At 46.6% G+C, this 27,967-nt stretch overlaps 1 protein-coding gene and 1 long non-coding RNA gene across 4 annotated transcripts; both read left to right on the top strand.

The window, feature by feature from the left end:
* Positions 1-19: 19 nt before the first annotated feature.
* On the top strand, positions 20-3,122 carry LOC120685791. Its single transcript, XR_005679763.1, has 4 exons — positions 20-302; positions 381-519; positions 1,369-1,459; positions 2,857-3,122. It is a non-coding gene; the product is annotated as an uncharacterized LOC120685791 (long non-coding RNA).
* A 4,867-nt stretch (positions 3,123-7,989) lies between these two features.
* On the top strand, positions 7,990-22,463 carry LOC120685790. Of its 3 annotated transcripts, XM_039967879.1 has the most exons (4): positions 13,728-14,127; positions 16,226-19,489; positions 21,673-21,763; positions 22,224-22,463. In XM_039967879.1, the coding sequence occupies exon 2, from the start codon at positions 16,490-16,492 to the stop codon at positions 19,436-19,438; it is 2,949 nt and encodes a 982-aa protein (XP_039823813.1). In that variant the 5' UTR covers positions 13,728-14,127; positions 16,226-16,489; the 3' UTR covers positions 19,439-19,489; positions 21,673-21,763; positions 22,224-22,463. The 3 variants fall into 3 exon arrangements, with proteins under 3 accessions (XP_039823811.1, XP_039823813.1, XP_039823810.1); XM_039967877.1 differs by lacking the exons at positions 13,728-14,127; positions 21,673-21,763; positions 22,224-22,463 and adding exons at positions 7,990-8,141; positions 20,157-20,551; XM_039967876.1 differs by lacking the exons at positions 21,673-21,763; positions 22,224-22,463 and adding an exon at positions 20,157-20,551.
* Positions 22,464-27,967: the final 5,504 nt, after the last annotated feature.

The raw sequence follows: 27,967 nt of genomic DNA, 5'->3' as shown, positions 1-27,967 counted from the left end.
CCCCCCCCCGCCGCCTCCCTCCCTCCCTCAAGCGCTGCGCGTCCTCCCTCTCACTCCCTTCGCTCTCTGTACTGCCAACGCCGCCGCCTGATCCATGGTGACCTAGTGCTCGCTGGTCGACTTCTCCAGCGATGATGCACCATCGCATCAGGGATCCTACTCTCCGCCCCCTCCTCCTCATCCCTGCGCTGTCTGCGGGGGTGTACCAGGAACTCGGGATGCGGATTCATCCTTACACGGCGGCCTCCCCTGCCGTCCTCGACACCTCCGGCGGTGGATCTGCAGGACCGCGCTAGTGTCTGGTACGTTTGTCTCTCATTCTCTCCCTCCTCTCCTCTCGTCCCATCTCTGATCCAGATCCACACATGCGCACACGACAGACGGGGCAAGCAGCAGCAAGGGCTAGCAGCTAGCGCGGCATAGCGGAGGCTACCTCGCCGTGGAATGTCCATGAAGGAACTACTAGAAAGCAAACATCCAACGGCATGGTCAGAATTCGAGAAGGGACTAATTGATGAGGTACATATTCTAGAAGCGTGACGATTTATTTATCTTCATGTCTGCTGTTTATGTCTCCTTGCAGAATTGGGATAAGATTTATTTCTGGATTACTGAACTGAGCATAAGTTATCATTATTGTCAATGGTGACTTCTGTAGATTCAGACATTTGAAAAAAAAATACTAGTACTCCTGACACTTGAAAATAGACATTCCTCTAGTCGAAAATACTCTTGACATTTGCAAACAACACTAGAATATCTGATTTAACTAGATTGTTTTTCCAGTGAGCTATTAGCACGACTGCCCTGTCTGAATGCTTTTTTTTTGTTTGATTCAGTCCTTAGGAGTTCTGGATTCAGAAATTGTTTGTTGAAGAGAGGACTGATTCAATCCCTCAGTCCTTAGGTTACTGGAGGTTGTGTGCTAGTATGATAGGCCTGCATCTCCCATTCAATCACCATCATCCTTGGGGTATTATTAGTTGAAGAGAGGACCGAACAATGGACATTAAAGGGATTATGTTGTGTTACTTTTGATTCTACTACTTCCACTTCAGTATAATAATACCCCAAGGGACATTAAAGGGATTGTGTTGTGTTGTCATTTGGAAGCACTAGCTAGCTGCAACTGAAGCATACTAAGGGTACACCAATGCTTCTGTTTGTAACTTGCGCTAATCTGAAAATATCTGTACCTTGGGCTGAAATTGATTGTAAGCAAATGAGCCTAAATTTCCTATATAAGTTTGGTAAAAAAATGTGCCTATGTAGTTAAGTTGGTTCCTGTTTTGTTATTTCTATTCGGTGCTACAATTATTGATCTGTTGTGTGGTCTCCCAGCTTGATACTATTTCTCTTATATTTCAGCGCCACGAGATTCCTCAGCTTTCTGCTCCATCTACTGCTGCCAGTGCACGTAGAGTGCGCAAGGCATATATGCTTCTCTAAAGATGGGCAGGTATGTTCTTCCCCTGGCCATTCAGCATTAGGGGCTGATGTGCTGCTCCTCATCTATGAAGTGCATCGTTCGGACAACTCTGCCAATGCAACAAAAAATTGCTATGCTATAATGTGCTTGCAATGTTTTTGTAAGATTCCATGCTATTTGATCGTTCTGTTTTTGGAAGCTATTGTCTTTTCTACTTGTGTCATCAATAATAGTCATGATGAATTCTTACATAGAAATGAGAAGGATGCTATATTTATACCAGGCTGTGAGTTCTTTCTGACATAATCCTAATTTGCACTTTAAGAAATATACACCACAGTAACAAATGTGCTACCTTGCTGCTACTTACACCAATTTAAGGAATGGAAGAAGTCTACATAACACCCTCAACTATTGGACCTTGACTACTTAACCCCCCAAACTACAAAACTGGTTATTCTACCCCCTGAACTTTCTAAAACCGGCCAAATAACCCCCCCAAGACTGTTTTAGATGGTGGTTTTGTCTTTTTCTTTATTATTTATTTCAGCTGAATATTTGAAAATTCATAACAAATCATAGAAACATCCAAAAATTAAAAATCAAATTTTGTTGGACTCTACATGAGTAGATCTATATAGTGAACATATAATATGGTATGCTTTAGTACAAATTTTTTGCTGTGGATTTAGATCTATACTTTTTTATAATAAATGGAAATAATTCATATCTGCAATTTCCATTATCCAATTATAGTGAAATTTTTATGGTGAGCTAATTATTGTATGCTTGAACTGTAGTAAAAATTTTATACTCATTGGATCATTTATAATTTAGTTATAGATTTATTTAAATTTAACCAGCATGAACATAAATAAATTTATATCAAAGGTATACATGATCCAATGAGTATGAAGTTTTTACTAGAGTTCAAGCATACAATAGTTAGCTCACCATAAAAATTTCACTACAATTGGACAATGAAAATTGTAGATATGAATTATTCTCATTAATTGCAAAAAGTATAGATCTAAATCTACAATAAAAAATTTGTACTAAAATATAATATATTATATGTTCACTATGTAGATCTACTCATGTAGAGTCCAACAAATTTTGATTTTCAATTTTTGGAATTTTTTGTGATTTGTTATGATTTTTCAAAGATTCAGCTGAAATAAATAATAAAAAAAAATGACAAAACCGCTTTGGGGTTATTTGGCCGGTTTTGGAAAGTTAAGGGGGTAAAATAACCGGTTTTGTAGTTTGGGAGTTAAGTAGTTTAGGTACAATAGTTGAGGGGGTTACGTAGACTTCTTCCTTAAGGAATTGCTTCAAAAATTCGTTTCATGACTAGTTGGATCACTAATTCGGTCATCAAATATGTTTACAATCATTAAAGATTTCCACAAATTGTATAATTTCAGGTGGGAAGACTGAAACTAGAGAAGGCCATTCTTAGGGAAGCAAAAAGTATTGCTACAGACTTAGTTGAATCACACTCGGATTTGGTTTTGATGTGTGTATATATTGAATAGGAGTGATCTATGTCATTGCTGTGGGATGAAGTAGCTAGAAGCTACATTGTGTGTACATATTCATATTTGTGTAAACAAATGAAGTAGCTAGAAGCTACAGTTATGTTTATGCACGGGTATTTGTGACCAATACAATGCATTTTTATTCTATTTTTATTTTATAAATTCACTTTGGTGACGGACAAAATTGGAGCACGTCACCAATAAGAAAGTATGACTGATGGGTTATATGATGGACTGTCACTAATAACTGTCATTAGTGACGGCTGTATATATTCTACATTCTATCGTAGATCCATCCCTGTTTGAAATAGTATTGGAAGCATCAATGGAAAACGTTGGGAGTGGCTATGGTTTTCTGCATTCTATCGTCGTAACCTGTACAGAGTGGGGAAATAATAATCATCCAAACCAAAAGATTACTGCAGATGGAGGAAAAAGGTGCCAAAGCAATAGAGGGCTCTAGACAATCTAGATACATAATGAAAACTATATTTCTAAAAAAGTTAGAACGACTTATATTTAAAAAGGAATGGAGCATGTAGCTGCTAATATACTTTGGCAGCTGGAAGAAGGCGCGCGGTACTATCTTTATGCGTTACTGTACATCCCACCCCAAGAAAAGAACCACGCTTTAAGCAGCTGGAAGAAGGCGGTACTATCTTTATGCTTTAATTTACATCCCGCCCCAAGTAAACAACCACGCTTTAATATTTTTGCTTTAGCCTTTAGGAAATTAAAGCACCAAAGCACGAGCTAATAAGGCAAAGTTTTGCGTTGGCCTCAACGATAAGAAATGGAGCCCATCGACTTTGCAGCTTCGCCACGGACTAGCAGCTAAGCTAGCATGCATGCATTTATAGCTGGCTAGCTACTTGCATTCTTCGTCTGTCTCTCTGGGACTCTCTCGCGCGCTACGTTTCTACTATGATACGGGCACTTGCCAGTAGCTGCCGAAGGAGGTTTGCATCCACATTTTTCTCTTCTCATCAGTCGTGTTTCTTCTTTATTTTCTCATCAGTCGTGTGTTAAATACAGTATTATATTATTCCATGGATCCTGTCACTAGTATTTGACGTTAGGACACAAAAATATAGTTTAGGGAGTACTCAACGCATTACTCCCTCCGTTCTTAAATATATGACACCATTGATTTTTTTTCTTCATTTGAATATTCGTCTTTTCTACAAATATTTATGCAAATAGCCAAATCTTCAAGTTAGATTCAAGAGACTCTTGATAATAGACGTAAAGATACTCATTTCACTTCATTTAACTAACTGATTAATTAAATAATATTGGTCAAAATTGAAGAAAAAAGTCAACGGTGTCATATAAAAAAGAACGGAGGGAGTATAATTTTTTCGAAATATAAGTAATGTGGAGAAGCCCATTTTTATCCTATGCCCTTTTGCTGCCGTCGTACGTGTATTTTGTTTCATTTTATTTACCTGAATACAGTATACTGAAACCATAGAATCCACACGAACTTAAACCTACGTACTAGTCATGGGTTATAGGATGCATGCGCACGGTCAATGCAATTAAGCTTTCAAGGTCTTATCCTTTCTTAATATGTTTATTGAGTCCTTACGTTGCAACGGAATGTGTAAAACTTATTTTGTTAGCTTGTCTGAGCATGGATTATGAGTTGAAATTATCTCATTCGGGACAAGGAGGGATATTGGGAAGTAAAAGAAGACAAAGGGATATCTAATATTAAAGACAAAGGGATTTGTGGTTGTTTCATTCTCTTTAATATTAGATATAGATTAGTGGTCCAAAGCAGTGCATAGCCATATGAATGTCTCAAACAACCACAATCTGCATCTAAGGAAGAAAACAGGATACTGGCGTTCGTTGCAAAGATTATATCCTTCTTTCTTCACATGGCATGGCGTTTAGAGAACGTAATGTAAATAAAACAAAGGAGGATACGAATATTCTAAATATTGTGATTACCCTTGGGATGCATCAAAGATATTACAAATTTTCTTATTAGGGGCCAGGACAGGCTGGCAGGTGTGGCGGATCACTCTTAGCAAGACAGTCAAGAACATGCAACGTAGCCAAGCCCAACCTTTCCAAATGCGTCTCCATGGTGCAAATATGATAGGTTCTGTGATGGGGCCCAACTTTTCCAAACGCGTTTCCATAGTGCAAATATGATAGAGGTAGTGTCCAAAGGAATTTAGAAAGACATATTTGCACCATGGAAACACATCTGAAAGGTTGAGCCCCATTAGGTTGAAAGTTTTTTATTTGGCTTTCTATAAACAATAGATGTTGCACAACTGATCCCCGCCTTGCTAAGAGAGATCTTCTGCGTCCCCATATTGAATAGAATCTCATAAAACTCATCAGAGATTTATAATCCTTATATTCTGTAGATGTTTATTAGAATCCTTTAAATAAACGCATGGATTATAAATGAAGCATAAGAAGAATACATGGTGGAAGTAGAGCGCTTGAACAGGTCATTGGTTTTTTAGGGAAAGGACTATTTATGTTTTCTATTAACATATTTGTCGGATGTGCATGCAGAGTCGGGACGGTGGTAGTAGCTGAGAATCCTGCCGTACTCTGTGGTCTCTACTATAGTACTATGTGCATGTGAAATTGTGAAGGTGTAGTTCATGCAAAGAGAAAGTGCGACCCACGAGCTCGTACAGTTAGCGAAGAGGATAAGGCTTTCAGCACTTACTCTAAATTCATCATCTAAAAAGAATATTTTTGTCTGGTCATCAAAATTATCTCCTCTATATCCAGTTTCCTTGTACCCATTCATCCTCTATATTCATCGTCTATACCAACTACCCATTCATGGGGCCCATATGTCAGCCTCCCATTTTATTTTTTACTCCCCGTCGCCCTCCCTCCCTCCCTGCGGTCCTCTGCTCCTCTCTCTCTCTCTCTCCCTCCGGTGAGATCCACGGCCCCCGGCAGTGCGGCGCGTGGAGCTCGTGCGTGCACACGGCGGTGCGGCGGCCTCCATCCCTGCCTCCTCCTCCTCTCAGGCGGCGAGCTGCGCCAGCCCCACGCCTGAGCCTCCTCCGGGCGGATCCGCTCGCCCTCCGCATGCTGGGCGCGTGAGGCCGAGCTCCGGCTGGCTAGATTCGACGGAGGCAGAGGCCTGCGGCTCGCCCGCCGCCGCGTTCATGGCGGCGCCGCCCGTACCAGAGCCGCGGCAAGCTCGTCCGTGGCCGCGAGCTCGTGGGCGCGCGGGACGACTCCCCCGCCCCCCGGTGGAGCTCTCCTGCCATGCGGCCCTCCTCCCTCCGCGTGGCATCCCCTGCCCTCGAGCTCCGGCAGCATAGGCCCGTGCGGGCGCGGCGGCATCCCCTTCGCCACCTCCCCTGCATCCCCGCCGGTGAGCCACAGCCCGTGTCGCCCCGTCCCCTGCATCCCCCGCCGGCGAGACGAGGGCCGCACCGCCTCCTCCCCTGCATTCCATCGCCGAGAGAGCAGTGCTCGCGCCATGGCCACCTCCTCCTCCCTCACGCGTGTGGCGGGTGGCGTCGGGCAAGCACGTGTGTAGGCGGCTGCGGCTGCGTCGGGCGCGCGCATGGGGGCGAGCGTGCGGGTGGGCCGGGGACGCGCGGAGGAGGAGGCAAAGGCCCGCGCAGCGGCGAGGCTGGGCGGAGCGGAGGGGCCGCAGCGGGGCGGGCGGAGCAGCGCGGCCGCGACGGGGCTGGGCGGCCATGGCGAGGCGAGGCGGAACGGCCTCGTCGGGCCGCGGCGGAGGAGGGCCTCTCGCTCGCCGGCCGCAGGGGAGGAGGGCCTCGCCATGCCGCGGCGGCGCACGAGCTCAGGTATAGGGAGGGAGGAGGGAGGATGGAGGCGCCGCGCCCCTGCTCCCCCCTTCCTGGCCGGCGGTGCTGGAGAATCCCTTCGGCGGCGGCGGACCATCTCCTCCTCTCTCGCGCGAGCTCGCGGGCAGCAACGGCCGCATCCATGGTGGGGCTGGCGCGCAGGATAGCGGGATCCTGGACCCCCTAGATTTGGCGGAACGGAGACCCTTCTGTATTTTAGCGTTTCATTCCCAGGACCTCCTCTCTCGCGCGAGCTCGCGGGCAGCAACGGCCGCATCCATGGTGGGGCTGGCGCGCAGGATAGCGGGATCCTGGACCCCCCTAGATTTGGCGGAACGGAGACCCTTCTGTATTTTAGCGTTTCATTCCCAGGACGCCGCTGCGGAACATTTTGCGCTATATCGCTACTAGAAAATAGCGTAGAGGATGGGTTAACGTACCCAGTGCAGGCAGCCTAAGGCACTTACTAGTTGTTTTGTCGCTTTTAGTTCCCTGTTTCTGAGTAATAATAAAGGCTCTCTCTTTGTCTTGGTAAAAAAAAACCCAGAGCAATTGTGAATTGTGATGATTCGGTGGGGGCGCAAGCCGGGAACCTCTGAACTAGAAGTGGGCGTAGAAAAGGTCGAAAGAGTGGACATCCTCGATAATATCTTAACTGTAGGTCGCTATAGTTTTTTTATAGATAAATAGTTTTTTATGTATAGAAAAAAGTTATGTATTAAAGTTAAAATGACTTGGGGTTTGAAACAGAAGCCATCATTCCCACAGAAGCCATATTCGTCTGAGATAAACGAGAAGGCAGAGTGGTACATTCGTCAAAAGAAACTCTGGTTCCACGGGCGCGACGAGGCAGGGCTGGGTTGTTCAGTTCGATGGGCTAAATTTTAGACTATGTCACATCAAAAATAATTTTGATATTTATTAGTATTAAATAAAATCTGATTACAAAACTAAATACAGAACTCTAGAGCTAAACTGCGAGACGAATCTAATGAGGTATATTAATTCATAATTAGTGGATAGTTACTGTAGCATCACTGTAGCAAACCATGGATTAATTAGGTTTATTAGATTCGTCTCGCAAATTAGCAATCATCTGTCAAAAAGATTTTATAAATAAATTTTATTTTATATTTCTAAATGGTAAAATTCTTTTTGATGTGAGAGGAGCTAAAAAAACTGATGGATACAGACAATCCTTATGATTGGGTCTTCCTCGGGAGCGATGAGCAGGTACCGGCTCCGGCTAGGGAGGATCGGCAGTTGTTACCACCGGCTGCTCTGTTTGACAATCCTTATGAGCAGTTACCCGCTGCTCTGTTTGACATTCCTTCCGGGCGTGCCCGGCCTCCAGCGTTGAAGGTACTTTTCTATTTCAAATTCGTTACTCATCATCCTTTCTTTAAATTAACACCATGCTTTTTTAGACCGTGTACTCCCTCCATATTGTAAAAGAAGTCATTTAGGACATTAACACGGTCTTCAAAAATAACTTTAACTACTATCTTTTTATTATAAAAAATTTATAAAATATTGTCAATATATACTTTTATTAAACTACATTTCAAAGAGAATCTACTTACATCACTTTCATATTTTCAAACTCAACCTAAAAGAAAATATTTATAGTCAAAATTGACTTAAGACAAACTCAAAACGACTTCCATTACAATATGGAGGGACTATATACTTAGAAGCGGCACACATATTTCCTGATGAGCTAACCTAGACTTATATCGTTTGTTACTGATAATAATAATCATTTATTCTTAAAATTCTCTTCATATATTCCTAGAATAGTAATCAAAATAATTTCTCTTTTCTATAGTCTCACAACAAAAGGTATTCTTCTTTTTGATAAGATCAAATTATGGAGGATGAACCAAAAACTGATGCAGCTAGATATTGCGGTATCCTTCAGCTCAATACCTTGGCCTTATTTTTTAGAAAAATGGATTGTTCCCTGTATCTGTGACAGCACAAGCGCACATAGCTTAATAGTATTAGTTAATATCTAGGCTTTGAGCCTTAGAGCAAAGCTAATAATACAGCCGGCTGCTGGCCGTATGAATCCTTACAACCTACCTCTCAGCTCACTCGTATAATAGTGACATCTTCATAATTAATACATAACCCACTTGTGTGTCTCACAGAGTTTCTTGGCTCTTATGTCCAAACCGGCTATAAACTTACAGCGCACTTCTCCTCTCTCTCCTCTCTTCTCTCTTCTCTCCTCCACCTCAGCATTCAGCCGTCTTACAGCCAGCTATTATACTTGCTCTTACTAGATGCACATTTGTAGGCGTTATATCTTGAATTCCTTCAGCGCAAAACGCTTTTCACTGTGTTGCCAATTGTGTCTGGCTAAGTTATCTTTCGTTAGAATCACTCCCCTCCGAAGGTACCAAAGAAAAAAATTTTTACCTTCAGTGGAGTCTTTATCTTCCAAATGATCTTGTTTAAGTTGGAAATATCTAGGTGAATCAAAGCCGAATAATGTGATTTAACCGATAACTGGCCTTTTGGGTCCAAGTTCCAATGAAATTCGTCTTGCTCTTGTGTTAACATGATATTAGCAATGCAAGGGAGAAGCTCATTCTAGGCTACTAATTTAGGCCCAATTATATCACATCTCTATGAAATATTTAAAGGAGATGTGCTCAAGACCACAACTATATTGTGTTGCTTGTGCCTAGCCATATTCACTGCCATAAAACTAATCATTCGTCCATAAGTGTTAGTACTGGTCACATTTAGGACCGGTGCTAAATGACCTCGGGGGTGCATTTAGTACCGGTTCTAAATTTTGACACTCCTGATGCCATTTAGTACCGGATCATAACACCATCTGGTACTAAAAGTCACTTCTTAGTACTGGTTGGTATTTTGGTCTGGTACTAAAATGACGCGGCCATTTAGTATCGGACAATAACACCGACCGGTACTAAAGGATGATATTTAGTTCCAGTCGACGTCTTGACTCGGTACAAAATAGGCCTCCACGACTACTCTAAAAGAAAAGCATCTTGCACCTAGTTACATGTGATGCATAGGTAGGATGGCAAGGAAGCTACATGCGAGGCTGGAGGTTGTGGGTTCCAATCTTCACTGGTTGCGGCAGCCGGTACTAACGGTGCCATACAACCGGTACTAAATCTAGTTTTTTTCTAGCTGTGATTGTATAATAAGCAAGGATGTTGCTCACTCAAAGGTGTGTTTTCTAACCACTTGTCCACCCAGAATCTCACTTGCAACCCATCTTATTGTGAAGGATCCAAAACATAGAAAATCTTGTTTCACTTTCATAAGACTAGCAAAAAAAATGTAAGTCCCAACTTTTACATTAAGCCTGAGATAATGTTTTAGAGCCTAAATACTTGTTCTAGATTAATTGTTGCCAAGTCCAATCTATTGTAAGTAATTTGAAAATCCATTTACTAAGAAGTGCAGAATTTTTAATATCCATATCATGAATTCCTGATACCCCTTTATCCTTCGATTGGCAGAGTTTTATTTTTTTCTCAGACACCTAGGAGATCTGTGTATATATATTAAGAAGAAAGAAGGGTGAAGCACTAAGTCACCAGTATACAAGTTTTTAAAGGGGAAAAAACTGAAGGAAACCCCCGCACTAACATACTACACTATATTAACCTTTTACAAGACAAAGGAACTTGACCAAGAAAGAACACATTCCTCCTAACCATTAGGTATTGTAGCAGGAGCGAGGAGGTAAGTAATTCCTCGAGCCCTAGCCATATCCCATATGTGCAACTCCTCTCTAATAGCAGACAGAAGGCCATTCAGGTTAGGTTGAAGCCCATAAAAAACAAAACAATTCTAATGATTCTAGAGCGACCGTGCCCCTAAGGGCATGTTTGGGAGCACTCCACTCCAACTTCTAGCTCCACTCCAGCAATTTTACCCCATCATGTTTGGGGAGCTCCACTTCACAAATCTCAAAGGACCAGTTTCCTCAGCCCTACCGGCCCAATATGCAAGAACGGCCCAACTCAGCCCATCTAGACTCCACTCACTACACATGGGTCCCGCTTGTAAGTTCTCTTCTACCTCCCTCTCTCTCCCCTTCCTATTCTTCCTCCTTCCTCCCTTGTGTGCCATTCCCGTGTGTGCCTTGAGGGACCATGCTTTGCGCCGCTGATATAAGACCGGAGGAGCGCCCGGCGGACGGGGCGGGCCGAGCTTGTGCTTGGGCGGCAGCGGCGCGGCCCCTAGGGCGGGAGGGGCGGCGCGGCCCCTAGAGCAGGGGGCGGCACGACCCCGAGCTCGGGCGGCAGCGGCGCAACACCGAGCTCGGCCGACGGCGGGACCAGAGCTCGGGCGGTCAGCACTGGAGCTCGGGCTGTGGCCGGAGGGGCCTCGGCCAGCGCGCGTGACCCGGAGCTCGGGCGGCAGCCGGAGGGCCCCGTCAGGCGCGACCCCGAGGTCGGGCGGCGGCGGGAGGGCCCCGGTGGCCGGCGCGCACGACCCGGAGCTGGGGCGGCGGCAGGAGGGGCCCGACGGGGCGGCGGGAGGGGCGGCGGCGGGAACCGTGTGCAGGGGCGTGACCGTCGGAGACCGCAGGGTGTTGACTAGAATAGGTTGAAGTGTTTTTTTTGTGTTATCAGTGGCAGTGGTGGGTAATTTTTCCCAACTCCACCAGCTTCAAGAATTGGTGGAGCACCTCTTGAGGAGCTCCACAAAAAAGGTGGAGTGGAGCAAGTTTTTGGTGGAGTGGAGTGGAGCTGCCTCTTGTGTTTGGGTATTCTTTTATGGAGTGGAGCTAAATTTGGTGGAGCAAAGTGCTCCCAAACACCCCCTAAGATTATAATTGAATTAGGCGAATTTGCTCTGCTTGGCAAGTTGACACTTCTTCTTGTAGTTGTCACATTGTCAAAAAAAAAGTTGAGCGAAACTAGTCTAATTTCTTCAACAACACTCTTGGAATAGCAAAGAAAGACATCATGCACAATGATAAACTACTTATTAACACTGAGTTAAACTGTGTTAGGCGTCCCTTGTTCACAGGTGTGAAGGGATCGTGACACTAAGAGGGGGGCTTGAATTAGCCAACTTAAAATCTACTTATAACTATGATCTCTAATTTTAACCTAGTCAAAACCTATGCAATAAATAAACTATCAAGATGTGCGACTAAGGTTTTTCTAGGTGTGTTGCTATCTCTATCGAAAAAAGTTATACAACCTGGTTCCCATCCTATCAACTAGCCTATCAAACTAAGGAAAGTAAGCACACAACCAAGGTATATAAATTAAGTGCGGAAGGTAAAGGCAATATAGATGGAAACTCCCGTTCGACACCGCTAGTATTTTTACCAAGGTATCGAGATGCTTCTTGCTTTCCCCTAGTCCTCATTGGATCCCCTCATAAGGATGCCCTCGCAAGAGCCAAGCTCCTAGTCGGTTAACTCCGTGGATAGTCCCTGGGCCTTCCCCACATGCAAGTGGGTCTCCGAGATGGCTTCTCTCATACCGCTCCCCGCCATATTCAGTATTGACCTTCTGGCCAAACCACCGCGAGCCTGGTTTCCTTCGGTACACAGTGGTGGCCACACCATAGACGCGATTGGTGTGGTCTCGCAAGACTACAAGCCGCTCTGGTATACAACAATGGTGCACGTAAGCACATGGTGGTAAGAGGTATGCAAACCTTACTAAACACTAGGCCTAAACCAAAGAGCAAGTGCTAAAGCGGTAGTCTAACTAACCTAAGCACTTTGCAAAGCACCTACGCTAATCACCGAGAATTTCACTAAGCACTTGGTGGCTAGAGCAATTAAAGACGAGCCTCAACTTAGACAAGTTTTCCTTGAGCTCCACACACCTTGAAATGTCCAGTTGGAGTGGTATTTATAGCCCCAATGAGAGACATAGCCGTTGGAACCTGCACACAAATTTTACACAGCCATTGGACTGTCCGATGGGGGTCATCTGACCAATCCGATGCCTTGTTCTCATGACTTGCTGTTGCCGACCATTGGGTGCCTCTGTAGCGCATCATCTGATGCCTACAGTCGGACCAGTCCAATGCCCAACTTTCGTCTATGGAAATTCACAAAAAAAAAAACTTTCCTCTCTGGAACCTCTCTGCAAGCCAATGGATTGCGAGTAGGGGTGGTAACGGGCCAGGCCCTTTTGCTTCCTTCACAAATTAATTTGAGCCCTAATCAATTTTAGCTCAAAAATGAATATAATTTTAGCCCTGCCCTTATCCAGCCCTACCCTTAAATTTGCTAGGCTAAATTGGAGGGCCCTTTACCACCCCTAATTGCGAGTCGTTGGTTCGATGCTCCCTGTTCTTCTCGGTCTGATGCTCTTACTGCAGTGAATACTAGTGACTTATGGTCCGTTGCCTACCTCGCCGTCAGTCTGATGCTCCTGTTCCCACCAGTCCGATGCCCTGTTGACCCCATTGCTAGGGTTTACCAACATATAGTCTGATGCCCCTGAGCTTCTAGTTTGATGCTCTATCCGATGCCCTACTAAATCCTTTTTCAGTTTGTTTCTTCGCACATCTAGTTTGGTTCTACCTTGTGTCTTGGACTTCTGCATGTACTTTTAGGTTTTTATCAAGGCTTCTAATGTCTTGCTTGAGGTGTTGATCATCCGGGATCACCACTTTGCCTAAGTTCAAGTCCACTTTGCATCCTTTGTACTATATCCAAAAAGTACTAGCAAACAATATTAGTCCAAATGGTCCTATTGATCATCGAACACCAAAATCAAACTTAAATAGGCTATTATGTCCATTTTTCTTACAAGGTGTTTGACTTTCTAGCTACTTAGCCACTTTTTAAAATGTTCTTTTACCTTTTTCCAGTTCCCATTCCTTAGAGTATCTCCAAGAGTCTAGGTAAATCAAACTATCCAAATTTCCATTTAGCTAAGATTGTCTCTCTATTTTGTGGTATTCTCCCATAGACTAGCTATCCATTTATTCAACTCTCCCCCTCCCCCACACACTATTGAGTGGATCTCACGCCTCATCCCCTTCCTTTCCCCTTCCACTGACTGTCGACGGGCTCGACAGCGGCCGCGAGTACTCGACGGTGGGCACAGCACGACCTCGACGATGGCGGGCGCGGAGCAGGAACCGCTCTCAGGCAGGAGGACCTGCTATGAACCTGCTCCCCGCTGCTCTACACTGCTCCTGCTCCCAGCCGCTCTAGCACCTCGAATAGCCCATTCGGTGGTGCTTTCCAGCTCTGCCAGGCCCGCGGTGGATCAACAAGCAGCAAATTGAGCTTCTCCTTCCATTAATCGACCTCGTCAAGCAGCAAATCGAGCTCCTTCTCTTGTGAATCGACCTCACGGAGCAGCAAACTGAGGTGCCGATCTTCTCCTCTCCACCCATGTCCTGGAGCAGCAGGACACCACAAGTGGCCGCCGGGCGGGGCAAGCGGCCACCGGTCCTACTGGTGAGGAATTGGTGGCCGCTAGCCGTGGGGAGCGAGCGGCAGGTCTGCATATGGGGGTGAGCAGCCGCCGGGTGTGGGGAAGAGGCCCGCGAGCACGGGAGGATAATATGGCGAGGGGGATCTGCTTGGCAAAGATGGCCAACGGAGGGGTTGGGATGGAGAGTAGCGAGAGGAGCAGGATGTCGAAACTGTTGGCAGAAGTTTGTAGAGCACCTAATCTAAATTTACCTAACCAAATACATTTAACTAGGCTGTTGGAGTTGCTCTTAGGTTTCTAAAAGCGATCCAAATTCCTAAAGTCATAGGAAAATCTCCAAATTTACATTCCTTAGCTTATAATGTGATCAACCACCAAATTAACTCAATTAATTGTCACTTTGACAAAGATTTTAATACTGACATTGAGTAGACAAATGGGTCTATGCTGTTGTATTCGGTTTGCTTTTTGCACCTTTAGAATGAGGATTATAATATCAAAGTTCAAACTAAACAATAACAAATCCCCTCTGAAGGTTTTGGAACATTTGCATAAGGACACCTTTTAATGAGTTACTCAAACTTTTGATAAAATTCATTTGGGAAACCATCAGGGCCAGGTTCTTTGTTATGTTAGAGAATTTCCTTCTCTATAAAAGGGGAGGATATGAATTCGTTTTCTTCCTATGTCATTACTTGTGGTATATCACCAATGCTAGAGCTACAGAGGGCACACAAGGAGTCCTCTAGTGGCCTACATAGCTCCTTATAAAACTGGGCAATATACTCTAAGATTTTCTATCCTTCAGTCTTTCGACCTGATCAAGCGAGATAATGTGCTTTCCTCTATTCTTGTCATTGGCAATTAATTGGAAATATGTGTTGTTATCTCCTAGGAGGATGTCCTTTACCTTAGCCATTTGGAAATACTTACTTTCCTCTTCTCTAAGTAGCCAAGTTAACTGATCTTGAGCAGGGCAAGATTATCTCGCTTCGCTCTAGATGGATCATGTATCTTAGCCGCCAAATCGAGCCCTTTAACTTTGTTTTTGTGCTTTGTATTGTTCATTATTATTTGCTCCCATCCGCTTAAATGACTGTGCAAATCATTGAATTTATTATTCCACCATTGAATCGGGTTTCGGCCCTTCACTGGTTTATATTCCAAATTTCTATGACATGGTCATAAAAATCATCCCGAGTAAAGCAAGACATGTATAAGGACATGTATTGATGTATTGCAACTTAGATGTAAATTGGATTATCTATTATAATGGCAAGCTTTCTCATAATCAAATTTAAAGGATTAGTTTAGATTATGTTTCATTATGACAAGGTGGATAATTCTGACACATATATTTAGGGTCTACATTATATTGTAAATGGTGATTATAGTCAATTAAATTGTTAGCCAGGTCTTTCTTACTTTTGTGAGAATTTCCAAGATTTATATTTTTCTCGCACGTTTCATTAGAACTCTTCGATAGTAACTGTAAGATTTAGCCAATGTTCACAAAGAATAGAGATACATGTTACCTATTGAATAATGTTTTTGACCACATGCGGATATAAATACATTTCCTATGGGACTTTGGTTTTGCCTAAAACTTATCTCAGACTTATTGAACGCATCGAGGAAAGACTAAAGATTTGGCTCTAACTTCTCTATGTACTAAGACTAGCTCTGCAGCCGCTTTTGATTTATGGATCCAAAGCCTGTTGTAACCTTGCTTCCTTGGAGCATTTTCTTTCTCACTTTTTTGTTTCCTGAACTCCCTTGTAATAACTCTGTAACTTAGTTGCTCCTGTTTCCTAATGCATTTTAACTGTAGGGGCTTTGGCCCCTCGAGATTCGTAAAAAAAAAAGAGTAAAGCATATCTTAGTAGTAGTTTTGCCAGTACATTTCACATATGCAGCAAGTGATTTTCACATATGCAGCAAGTAATGTTAGTTATGTTTTTTAGTGTTAATACTGAATTGATGAATACTGTATCAAAGGTGTCCTCAAATACCTACCATTATTGAATGCAGAACTTCCACGCGGTTAATGTCAAAGAGGCTGTGCAATGCGTAGCTCCTTATTTAGAGGATACAAGCCAACCAAGTCAGCACATCTACTTCGATGGATGGAGTGGGCTTGGTGCATCTGCGGTCCTTACATCTATAGCTAAAGACCTCCCGCCATAAGTGAGAAACAAATTTGATAAAATCATCCATATTGATTGCTCTAGGTGGAAAAATCGGAGAGAACTCCAGAGGACAATTGCACAGGAACTAGGGCTTCCTCACCATGTAATGGACATTTTAGATAAACAAGATGAGCAGGATGATTTCAGCGGGGCAGATGAAGGCACTAGGGTTGAGATTGTAGCGGTCGGAAGAGAGATTCATCAAGCCCTGCAAGGACAGAGTTGTCTAGTGGTTTTCCATAATGGGAGCACTAACATGATTGACTTGAATGATTTTGGCATTCCTCAACCTGCAGATCGATGGTCAAGCTTTGTTCAGAAGGTATTGTGGACCTTCCGTGGACGGCTTCATGCCATCCCAGGAATGAAGCCGGCAGTCGATCCAACACGTGCTCCTTCAACTTCAAGTGCAGAATCAACCAAGCCTAGTAATGGTAATCAATCACAGACAGATAAGGAAGAGCTCTCAAGGGAAGATGTTCCAGCGGCAGGGGATGCAAAAGTAGACAACTCACAAGTTTATCTTTACTCGTATCTTAAGGATAGTGAAAGTGAGCACTGGAATGGACTAGTACATGAAGAAGCTAAAGAAATAGCTCAATACAGTCGTAAGCTTGGTGTCACCTCAGAAACAGCTGCATTGTGCTGCAAGTATATGTTGTTACTGAATTCTAGGGGTGTGGATGATGACGGACTGGACTACAACTGGGCCACCCATGCCTCCAACTATTGGGTTTGCGATGGAATTATACAAGAACACCAACAGGACAAAGCATGGGAGGTAGCCACTGCTTTGCTCGAGGAGATGAAACTAGAGGACTTCTCATCCTACAGATTGCCTGATTTTGGTGATAAAACACACTGGGTAGTAGCCACCGGTTCTGATACGGCTCAAGAAATTAAGCCAGAGACAACATCATTTTTTTGTGCGAACAGGAAAGGACGGGTAGCATCATTACCCACTAAAATATTCCAGAGATGTGATGAGCAACTTCATGTACTGAAACTTTGCCTCTGCACTTTCAGCTTTTCTTCACCGCCTTTCCTTCATTGTCGGAACATAAGATTTCTTGGACTGGATAAGTGCAAGGATCAGCCCAAGAAACTAGAAGGAAAGGAGGAAGAGGATAGACAAAAAATTAATTTCTTCCAGAGTCTATGGGTGCTTGACCTATGTGACACAGATTGGGAACTGGACTTATCCCCAAATATAATTGAGAGTATGCTTAAAAACATTAGGGAGATACATATAAAGAGGGGAAGAATCTGGAGCAACAGTTATGCATGGACATGGAGACATCTACACAACATTCACAAGCTTCGAGTGATTGAGCCTACATTGCATTGGAAAGACGAGGGTAAGGATGAAGAGACCAAGGATGAATTCATGAATATGTCCAAGCTGGAGCTCCTTGATTTGTCAGGGAATAGCACTGTGAAAGTTTTGCCAAGATTATCAGGCGTAAGTAGCCTCGGTACTCTGGTTCTAGATGGCTGTGTTGGTTTGATGACAGTTGCCCCTGAAGCAATACCTCCATCTCTGGAAACATTTAGCTTTGATGCAGGGGAAGGAAAGCACGGCAATAAGAAAGCTAAGATCTCTCGCATATCCATGGCTGGTTGTGCAAGGCTAGTGAACTTCAGATTGCGTGGATCTCTTCTGAATCTCGAGGAGCTGGACCTTTCAAACACATCGGTCAAAATACTAAACTTGAAAGATGAGGTGGTGCAGGTCCCATTTCTGCAACGACTCATTTTGTTGGGATGTGAGCAAATCCGTGCCATACTTTGGCCCAAGGCTGGAATGCCCAAACTAGTGGTGCTACGCATTGCCACTCGAGGAGGCAAAGAAGAAGCTAGATCAAAATCACCTCATGATGCTGATTACTCTTTGGTCATCAGCAAGGAACATGAAGAGATGTGCCACGCACGTGTTGCTGTTACGGACTTGAGGTTCCTTCAGTCGTTGTTGCTTGCAGGTAGCAACAAGTTTTGCTGGAACACAGCTAGATTTAATCTGAGTCTCTACTTGTCTTCTGCTAGCGAAGATGATGATGGACAAAACAACAGGAAGGAGAAAATGGGCCGCCCTTATAACACTGGACCATTAGTTGCCTCACGTCTGCACAAGTCCCCACTAATCCTCCAGAGTCACAAGATCTATAGTGATATCAACACTACTGACGAGGCAACTGGCAATCATGATGGCAGTAGTGCGCAGCAGTTTCAGCCACTGGACTTTCATGTTGAGATTGGTGAGGAAATAAGCAGTGCTACTGTGGTCACCGAACAAGAAATCAGGGCAGTGAGATTTGTTCTTAATAAGGTCAACTCATTGCATGTGCACGACAGCTTTTCCATGAACACTGTTATCCCTGGAAGCATGGTCACCCGTGAAAGTTGGTCCGATCTCAAGTGGTGCTCCATCGAAAGATGCCCCTATCTGAACACCGTGTTCACCACTGACGACGTGTTCTGCTTCCCTGAACTAGAGACATTCTGGGGGGCTCATCTTTCGACTGCACGTTGTATCTGGAGCAAAGGATGGATGTCCCTTCCATATTCTGGAAAACTCCGGGCTATAAATCTGCACTTGTGCCCTAGGCTCACATTTGTCCTCCCATTGTCATGGTCCCAAACCTTGTCCTCACTAGAGACCCTCCGCATCATCTACTGTGGTGACCTCACTCAGGTCTTCCCCGTGGAAGCAGAGTTTCTGAAGGAATCATCTACTGGCCATCCAAGAGGCGAACTGGAACTTCCAAACCTGAGGCACTTACACTTGCATGAGCTCCCCAAGATTCGTCAGATATGCGAGGTCAAGATGTTTGCTCCCAAGCTCGAGACCGTCTGGGTGAGGGGATGTTGGAGCCTCAAGCGCATCCCAGCCACCACAGACCGCCCGGAGAGCCGCCCTATTGTGGACTGCGAGAAGGACTGGTGGAACAAGCTGGAGTGGGACGGAAACAAGACTCGCCACCATCCCTCCCTCTTCCAGCTGCGCCACTCCAAGTACTATAAGAAGACCCTGCTTAGAAGCTCGGTTCTCCGGTGAGCCTCGCCGACCTGATTGATGATGTTACTACTCCAGTCAACGCACCACCAGGTAACCACGAATAACTAGTTTCCTCTCTCTCCAAGTATATATATGTGCATGCTTGTTTTCTGCTGTCCATGAGAAAATGCATTGCATCATATATGCAATATCTCACATGTCTACAGCAACCTGCATCATCCTAATTGAAATGCAATATAGGAGTATATATAAAAAGTTAGAGTGAACTGTAGCTTATTATCTCTATGAACAGTGGCAAAGCTAGGATTAATTCCTAGGGGGGGCAATTTGCCTTGTGACAATCAACATATACACAAATGTGTGTGCTACTAGTTTCTTTTATATAAGTTGTGCCCTATAAGTGCTCCAGTTTATCATTTGCGTTGAAAAAATAGGCTAACATCAAAATTTTGCTGCATCAATTTTGCATCAAAACCTAAGAAACCTGCCCTCTTGCAAACAAATCCACTCACAGCACGTCGGCACCAACAAAAAGAAACTGCAAATGGATAGTGCCACTCCGATCATATATAGTGCTAAACAGGTAATCGGCCAATTGATCAGCCTCTAATCGCCTGCAAATCTTTGCGGCAAGGGGGGGCCATGGCCCAGGTTGGCCGAGCTGTAGCTCCGCCAGTGTCTATGAACAAATCTAGTTCTGCTCGTACTTTATTATAAATTCCCCTAATCACCTGTATTGTTACTGATAATTGTCTAGGTTTCCTGGTGGATACATCGCAGCGATGTCTCAGTTGCTACCTATGGCGTGCTTCCTTTAATTTCCATTGCGTTTGACATGTCTTGGGTGTGTTTGTTTTCTCAAGAATAAATTGGTAGCTGATGCTGGTTGCATTGCATCCACCAAGTTGCACTGGGTGTGCTTGATGCTATGTGAGTTCGTGACCATGAAGCACGGCTTGTTTGCTTGGTGTTGTTTGTGTATTTATTTTGTGTGTATGCTTAAAATAAGAGGGAGGGTCTCATGTGTGGCTTGGCGCTCTTGGTGTGTGTGTGTGTGTGTGTTTGAACTGCACAATATTTTCACAGTTTGTAACTTTGTATGTGTGATGAATTGACTCAGCAGCATGCTAATGATGCATATACATTTGAAAATGGTTTGGTGTCACCTACCTAATTCAAGTGTTAACTATTTCGATATGTGTATGGCCGGATGTAATCATACAGCCCGGGTACCCCTCCGCGTCATCTCCACTTGCGACGGGAGGGGCGACTCCACCCTCCACCGCCAGGCCCCCCGCCGACGTGCCTCCCCTGGCCGCTGGCGCCGGCGAGCGGCGGCCCGTGGCGGCGCTGAAGCCGGCAGCCGTGCGCGTTTCGTCCCTCCATTCCCCTGCTTCCTCTCTTCTTCCCCAATACAAATCCTCGATCTCGTGTCTGACATGGATTGATGGTCCGAGGAGGGTCGGCATGCATGGATCCGGGGCCTCCATGCCCGGATCCATTGGTCCCATGGCCAGATTTGGCCGGCTGCAGCCTTGGCGTCGGCTTGGGCCATTGTTGTCCCATCGCCCTGGCAGCACCTGAAAAAATACTAGTACTCCTGACACTTGAAAATAGACATTCCTCTAATCGAAAATACAGACATTTGCAAACTGCACTAGAATATCTGATTTAACTAGATTGTTTGTCCAGTGAGCTATTAGCACGACTGCCCTGTCTGAATGCTTTTTTTGTTTGACTCAGTCCTTAGGAGTTCTGGATTCAGAAATTGTTTGTTGAAGAGAGGACTGATCCAGTCCCTCAGTCCTTAGGTTACTGGAGGTTGTGTGCTAGTATATTAGGCCTGCATCTCCCATTCAATCACCATCATCCTTGGGGTATTATTAGTTGAAGAGAGGACCAAACAATGGACATTAAAGGGATTATGTTGTGTTACTTTTGATTCTACTACTTCCACTTCAGTATAATAATACCCCAAGGGACATTAAAGGGATTGTGTTGTGTTGTCGTTTGAAAGCACTAGCTAGCTGCAACTGAAGCATACTAAGGGTACACCAATGCTTCTGTTTGTAACTTGGGCTAATCTGAATATATATGTACCTTGGGCTGAAATTGATTGTAAGCAAATGAGCCTAAATTTCCTATATAAGTTTGGTAAAAAAAATACACCTATGTAGTTAAGTTGGTTCCTGTTTTGTTCTTTCTATTCGGTGCTACAATTATTGATTTGTTGTGTGGTCTCCCAGCTTGATACTATTTCTCTTATATTTCAGAGCCACGGGATTCCTCAGCTTTCTGCTCCATCTACTGCTGCCAGCGCACGTAGAGTGCGCAAGGCACATAAGCTTCTCCAAAGATCAGCAGGTATGTTCTTCCTCTAACCATTCAGCTTTAGGGGCTGATGTGCCGCTCCTCATCTATGAAGTGCATCGTTCGAACAACTCTGCCAATGCAACAAAAATTTGCTATGCTATAATGTGCTTGCAATGCATATAAGATTCCATGCTATTTGATCGTCCTGTTTTTGTAAGCTATACTTGTCTTTCCTACTTGTGTCATCAATAATAGTCTGTCATGATGAACTCTTACATAGAAATGAGAAGGATGCTATATTAATAGCCAGGCTGTGAGTTCTTTCTGACATAATCCTAATTTGCACCTTAAGAAATATACACCAAAGTAACAAATGTGCTACCTTGCCGCTACTTCTGACACTAATTTAAGGAATTGCTTCAAAAATCCGTATCATGATTAGTTGGATCACTAATCCGGTCATCAAATATGTTACAATCATTAAAGATTTTCACAAATTGTATTACTTCAGGTGGGAAGACTGAAACTAGAGAAGGCCATTCTTAGACAAGCAAAAAAGTATTGCTACAGATTTAGTTGAATTATACTTGGATTTGGTTTTAGTTTTGATGTGTATATATTGAATAGGAGTGATCTATTCATTACTGTGTGGGATGAAATGAAGTAGCTAGAGGCTACATTGTGTGTACATATTCATATTTATGTAAACAAATGAAGTAGCTAGAAGCGTTATGTTTATGCACGTGACTAATATCATGCATTTTTATTTTATTTTTTATTTTATAAATTTACATTGGTGATGGGCAAAATCGTAGCACATCACCAATAAGTTATGAGTGACGGGCTATATGATAGACCACCACTAATAACTATCATTAGTGAGTTGTATTCTACCGTCGTCACTTTTGTATATTATTAGTGATGCGCGAACTCTACAACCTGTGCCTGGCAGGAAAATGAAGCATCATGACCTTTCTGCATAGTGATGATGATGTAGAGCACTAGTAGATTCTTGAGTATGGTCCAACCAAAATATGCATGTATAGTACTGGACAAGTGAGATTACACTAGAGTATACATGAGCAGTCCTGGAAAACTTTTTGAGTCAGTGTGCCTTCTCTAAATAAGGGTTGCCATTAATCAACCATTGCGAGCTTTGGTCACAAGATACTTTTTTTTTGTCAAGTTTAGATAGTTGGAAATGATACACGTAATGCCAAAGGAGCAACAACAGGGGGGGAACGATGCCGCTCGCACCTAGCGAGCGCGCCGGTGGCGACGCCGAGGCGGAACCGCCGGACTCCTCCCCTACTGCCTCCACCTCTAGCACCCCCCAGCCACCACCCTCCACTTGTCGGGACGCCCGCCCTGCACCAGCGCCGCGTGCCAGGCCTCGGCTTGAGGCTCGGCGAGGCGGCGGCGCGACGTGGAAGACGGGATATGATGCTGCCATGGACGGCCGGGTGAGCTCCTCTAGGAACAATTCCTCCTTGACTTCCACACCACCGCTGTTCCAGGTTCCATCTCCCCCTCTCCGCACCCTGTCGATCTCTGGGTCACGCCTGCTTCTCAATTTTCACACTTCAATCTTGCTTTCGTGCGCAACATGCTCAACTACACCCTCATTGTTTCGCCGAGTCGCCTTCAGGTTGCGCGTGTTCGTCCTCACGTGTTTAGGGTTCGAGTAGCTAATCGCAATGTTGCCAATGCTATCCTGGTCATGGGGAGCCTGTCCTTGGGCTCCTCTGTGCTCTTGACCCACCCAACCTTGGCGATGGCGGCCGCCGTGGCGCGCCGCCTCACCGGACTTTGCAACGACACCGTAGTTACTCCCCACCCACCGCCTGGCGTACGCACGGTTTCCGAGGTTGCGCAGTTAGCAGCACAGCGTCCGTCTCGAGGCAAAAAGCAGGTTCCCTGCTGCTGTGGGTGCCAGAGGGCGTGCTTCCGCTTGAATGCCACCGCTATTACTCCTCTGTGCCCTCCAGCGCCTGGACGATCCGCGGTGGATTCACCGCAGGTGCTTGGCAGTGGTCTCCAGCTGCCCCCCCTCGGGGAAGCTGCTGCCGTGAATGCCCCCCAACAACCGGCCGCCTCCTCACCGCTTGGGCATGACGGTGGTCTCCAGCAGCCCCCTCTACGGGGGCTGCCCCCGCGGCGGTGAATGCTCCCCACCAACCGGGTGTCCTTGGGTCTTACCTCCAGGCACTCCTCACGCCCGCTAAACCCCACAAGCCCCCCCCCCCCCCCCCCCCCCCCCCCGCCGGCCACCACCCCATCGTTTCCACCACTGGCTGTTTTCGCTGCCTTGCTAGCGATCACCAGGTGCGAGACTGCCGCGACCCCGTTCATTGCCGCAATTGTCATGCTCCACCACAGCACGCCCCCGTCCTTCCGCCTGCTGCTCCTGGGCCGCAGCTGGAGGCCCCCCACCCCGCCAACATGCCAGCTCTCCTCCTCCACATTGCCGCCGCCCTCGCCCAGCTTCAGCTCCCTCCCGCCACAACTCCAGCCCCCGCGCTCACCCCCGCCGTCGATCACACCCCACCCTCCCCTCCCCCTGCAACTGAACCTTGCGCCAACCCACCACCCACCCCTCCCACGTCCCCGGTGGAGCTCGCCCCGTGTGGTCGTGGCGGGCGCCGCCCGCGCGCTTCTGGTGTGGCTCAGGAGCAGGCCTCCCTGCGCCAGAGCTCTCGCCGAGCGGCCAAGGCGTCTGCTTCCTTTGTCAGCACCACTGACAAGGCCATGCAGCGGACGGCGCTGAAGAACTCTCTTGCCCCCTGCTCTGCCTCCCTCAAGGAGCAGGTGGTGAAGAAAGGCATCCTCAACCGCAGCAAGATCCCCATCTCTGTGCCCGACCTGCGCAAGCTTGTCAGCGCGGCCGGGCTTGGCTGTGCCACGGCTGATGCCGTCGGCGTGGTGCCCAACAACAATGTCTACGCCCCGTCTGATCACCGCGGCACAGCTATCTTCCTGGATGGGCTGCGCGAGCTTCTGCCTCACATTCACGGCCCCTGGCTGTTGGCTGGGGACTTCAATCTCATACGTGACGCCACGGAAAAGAACACTGGCTCCACCAACAACTCACTCATTACCGCATTCAACAATGCCATCGATGAGTTGGGCGTCACTGAGCTCCCCCTACTTGACTGCCTTTTCACCTGATCGAATACGCGCGCCACCCCCACTCTTGCACGCCTTCACAGGATGTTTGTCAACAACGCTCAATGCACAACCTTCCCACAAAAAACATTATCCTCTCTCGTTCGCCAGACGTCTGATCACACCCCTATTATGGTGAACATGACCACAAAACTCCCAAAATCCACTCTGTTTCGATTTGAGAATGCCTGGCTCCACAACAAACAGTTCCTTCCGACAGTGCTCCCGGCCTGGCATGCTGCTCCCGCTTCCACTGACGCGGCCGGACGCCTCGCCGGCTGCCTCAAGTCCACCCGTGCCCCGGCAAAGGTATGGGCACGGCGTTCCAGGGCGCCACCAGCACTAATCCCAAATTGCAAATTCCTAATCCTCCTCTTCGACACCCTAGAAGAGGATCGTGCTCTCTCGTCTGTTGAACTGCAGGTGCGCCGGATGTGCCAAGACCGTCTCCACCTGGCCATCAAAGTGCGGGCGGCGGTCTGGCGCCAGCGTGGCAAGAGGCAAGCCGTCCGGGAAGGCGACTCCAATACTGCTTTCTTCCATGCTCACGCAACTCAGCGTCTGCGTCGCAATGCCATCCGGTGTGTTGAGGTGGATGGTCTCATGATCACCTCGCACCAACAGAAGGTTCAGGCTCTGACTGCGTACTACAAGAACATGCTTGGCACAAGCTCCGTCCCTGTCTGGCACTTTGACGTGGCTTCACTCTATGCTGGTCGCCCCCGTGCTTCACCGGCCCTCACCTCTGAGTTCACTGAGGCGGAGGCGTGGCTCGCTGTCAAGGCGATGAACGGCGGGAGCGCACCTGGACCAGATGGTTTTGGCCCCAGTTTCTGCAAGGCGGCGTGGGGCACTGTGAAGCCCCAGATTATGCAGTTCCTCTCTGCTTTCTACCAAGGCACGGCACAACTCGACCGTATCAACCGTTCATACATGGTGCTCCTCCCAAAGAAACCGGGTGCTGCCACTGTAGATGCTTTTAGGCCAATTTGCTTGCAAAACTGCAGCGTCAAGATTGCAGCAAAGTCACTTACAACAAGACTGCAGAAGGAGATTTTAGCCATGATTGATTTGGACCAAACCGGCTTCCTTAAAGGACGCTCTATCTCTGAGAACTTTGTTTATGCCATGGAGCTGGTGCAAGTTTGCAACAAGCGGAGAGTGCCAACCATTGTGCTCAAGCTTGACTTTGCCAAGGCGTTTGATACGGTAAATTGGGCAGCGCTAATGTCCATCATGGAGGCACGGGGGTTCAGCACACAATGGTGTCCTTGGGTCCTCTCCCTACTCTCCACCTCCAAGTCTGCTGTGCTGGTCAATGGCTGCCCCGGTCCCTGGATTCAGTGCAAGCGCGGGCTGCGACAAGGAGATCCTATGTCTCCCTACCTCTTCCTGCTTGTTGCGGATGTCCTACAAACCTTGATCAAGGCTGATACTGGTGCCAGGCACCCGATCGCCGAAGATGGTCCTTGTGCCGTTTTACAGTATGCCGACGACACACTGATCGTTTGCAGAGGGGATGTTGCGGACGTTTCCCGTCTCCGGATGCTCCTTGACCAATTTGCAGATGCTACCGGGCTCACGATCAACTACTCCTGCACTTGGATGCCGGGAAGAGGGCTTCCCGCAAACATACCTGGGCCTGCCACTGTCGCACTGCAAGCTGAAGCTATCCACCTTCGCCCCCTACATCGCTAAAATAGACCGCTACCTGGCTGGCTGGCAGGCCACTCTGCTGAACCCAATGGGGCGCATGGTGCTGATAAATGCTGTTCTGGACTCCCAGTTGGTTTATCTGATGAGCGCCCTCCCGATCCCGCCGGGAGTTCTGAAGCAGGTTGATCAAAGTTCGGCAGGCTGGAGCTGGAGGCTGGAACTGGAGTGGTGTGAGAGAAAAATACTGTTACCTGGCTGGTGGCTAGTGCTGGAGCGATGTGTGAGAGAAATACTGTAGGGCTGGAGGCTGGTGCACCAACCGAACACAGTGAGGATGTGGCAAGAGGTGCAAACTGCTTGGTAGCGTGGGCACAGGTCTGTGACAACAGGGCCAATGGTGGACTTGGCATCCGTGATCTGAACTTGCAGAACAGTTGCCTTTTGCTGAAGTTGCTGCACCAATTGCACCGCGGAGCAGGTTCATCGTGGGCAGGCTGGGTGCGCAAACACTGCTGTATCGCGTCAATGGAAGGGGAGATCACTGGCCCTCATTGGACGGCGCTGCGGGGTCTACTCCCGGTCTACAGAGCCATCACAACGGTGCAGCTTGGAGATGGGGGCACTACCTCCTCCTGGTTTGATGTTTGGAATGGGCAGGACGCCCTCGCTGACAGGTTTCCATCTCTGCTAAGCCACTGCACGAAGCCTGAGCTTACGGTCTGCGAGATGAAGCGTGTCGGGTTGCGCAGCACTCTGGTTCGCCGGTTGTCCCCCGTTGCAATCGCTGAACTTGAAGAAGTCATTGGAACCCTGGCGGACTGGCTGCCGGCTGAACGGGCCGACAAACGACTCAGCCCCTTCGCCGACGACGACGGGAAGCTTCACACCTCCTAGCTCTATAGGATGCTGCAGTCTGCCCAATGTGCGGCGTTTGTCTGGCGCAATCGTGCTCCCCCACGGGTTCAATTCTTTGCTTGGCTACTGGTGATAGGATTCAAAGCCGGGAGCATCTGAAGCGGCGTCGCGCTCTGGATGATGCTACATGTGAGATCTGTGCTTCTGCGGATGAAAGTGCTGCGCACATCATGTTCGAATGTGAGTTCGCCAAATCCTTCTGGGCCGCCCTGCACATCGATTTGCCTCTGCTCATCACCACTGCAATGCTCCCTACACTGGTACCACCTCGACACATGCCTGCGGGCCACTTCGATGCATTTCTGCGGCTGTGCTGCTGGCAGCTATGGAAGCGCCACAACAATGCCGTGTTCAGACAACAGCTGGACCCCCTAGTCACTGTCTTGCGGGGAGCTCGTGATGATGCTCGCGACCATCAAAAAAAAATGATACACGTAGGTAATTAAGTCATCTCGAAATGTTGTTTCATTGAAGTGTAATTAAGATACTTGACTTGCATGGTATTGTAAATATTTTTTA

This window comes from Panicum virgatum, chromosome 8N (assembly GCF_016808335.1).
Source record: "Panicum virgatum strain AP13 chromosome 8N, P.virgatum_v5, whole genome shotgun sequence".
Taxonomy (NCBI): domain Eukaryota; kingdom Viridiplantae; phylum Streptophyta; class Magnoliopsida; order Poales; family Poaceae; genus Panicum; species Panicum virgatum.
Note: the sequence above shows the minus strand (reverse complement) of the source record. Positions and strands in the feature narration are given on the sequence as shown.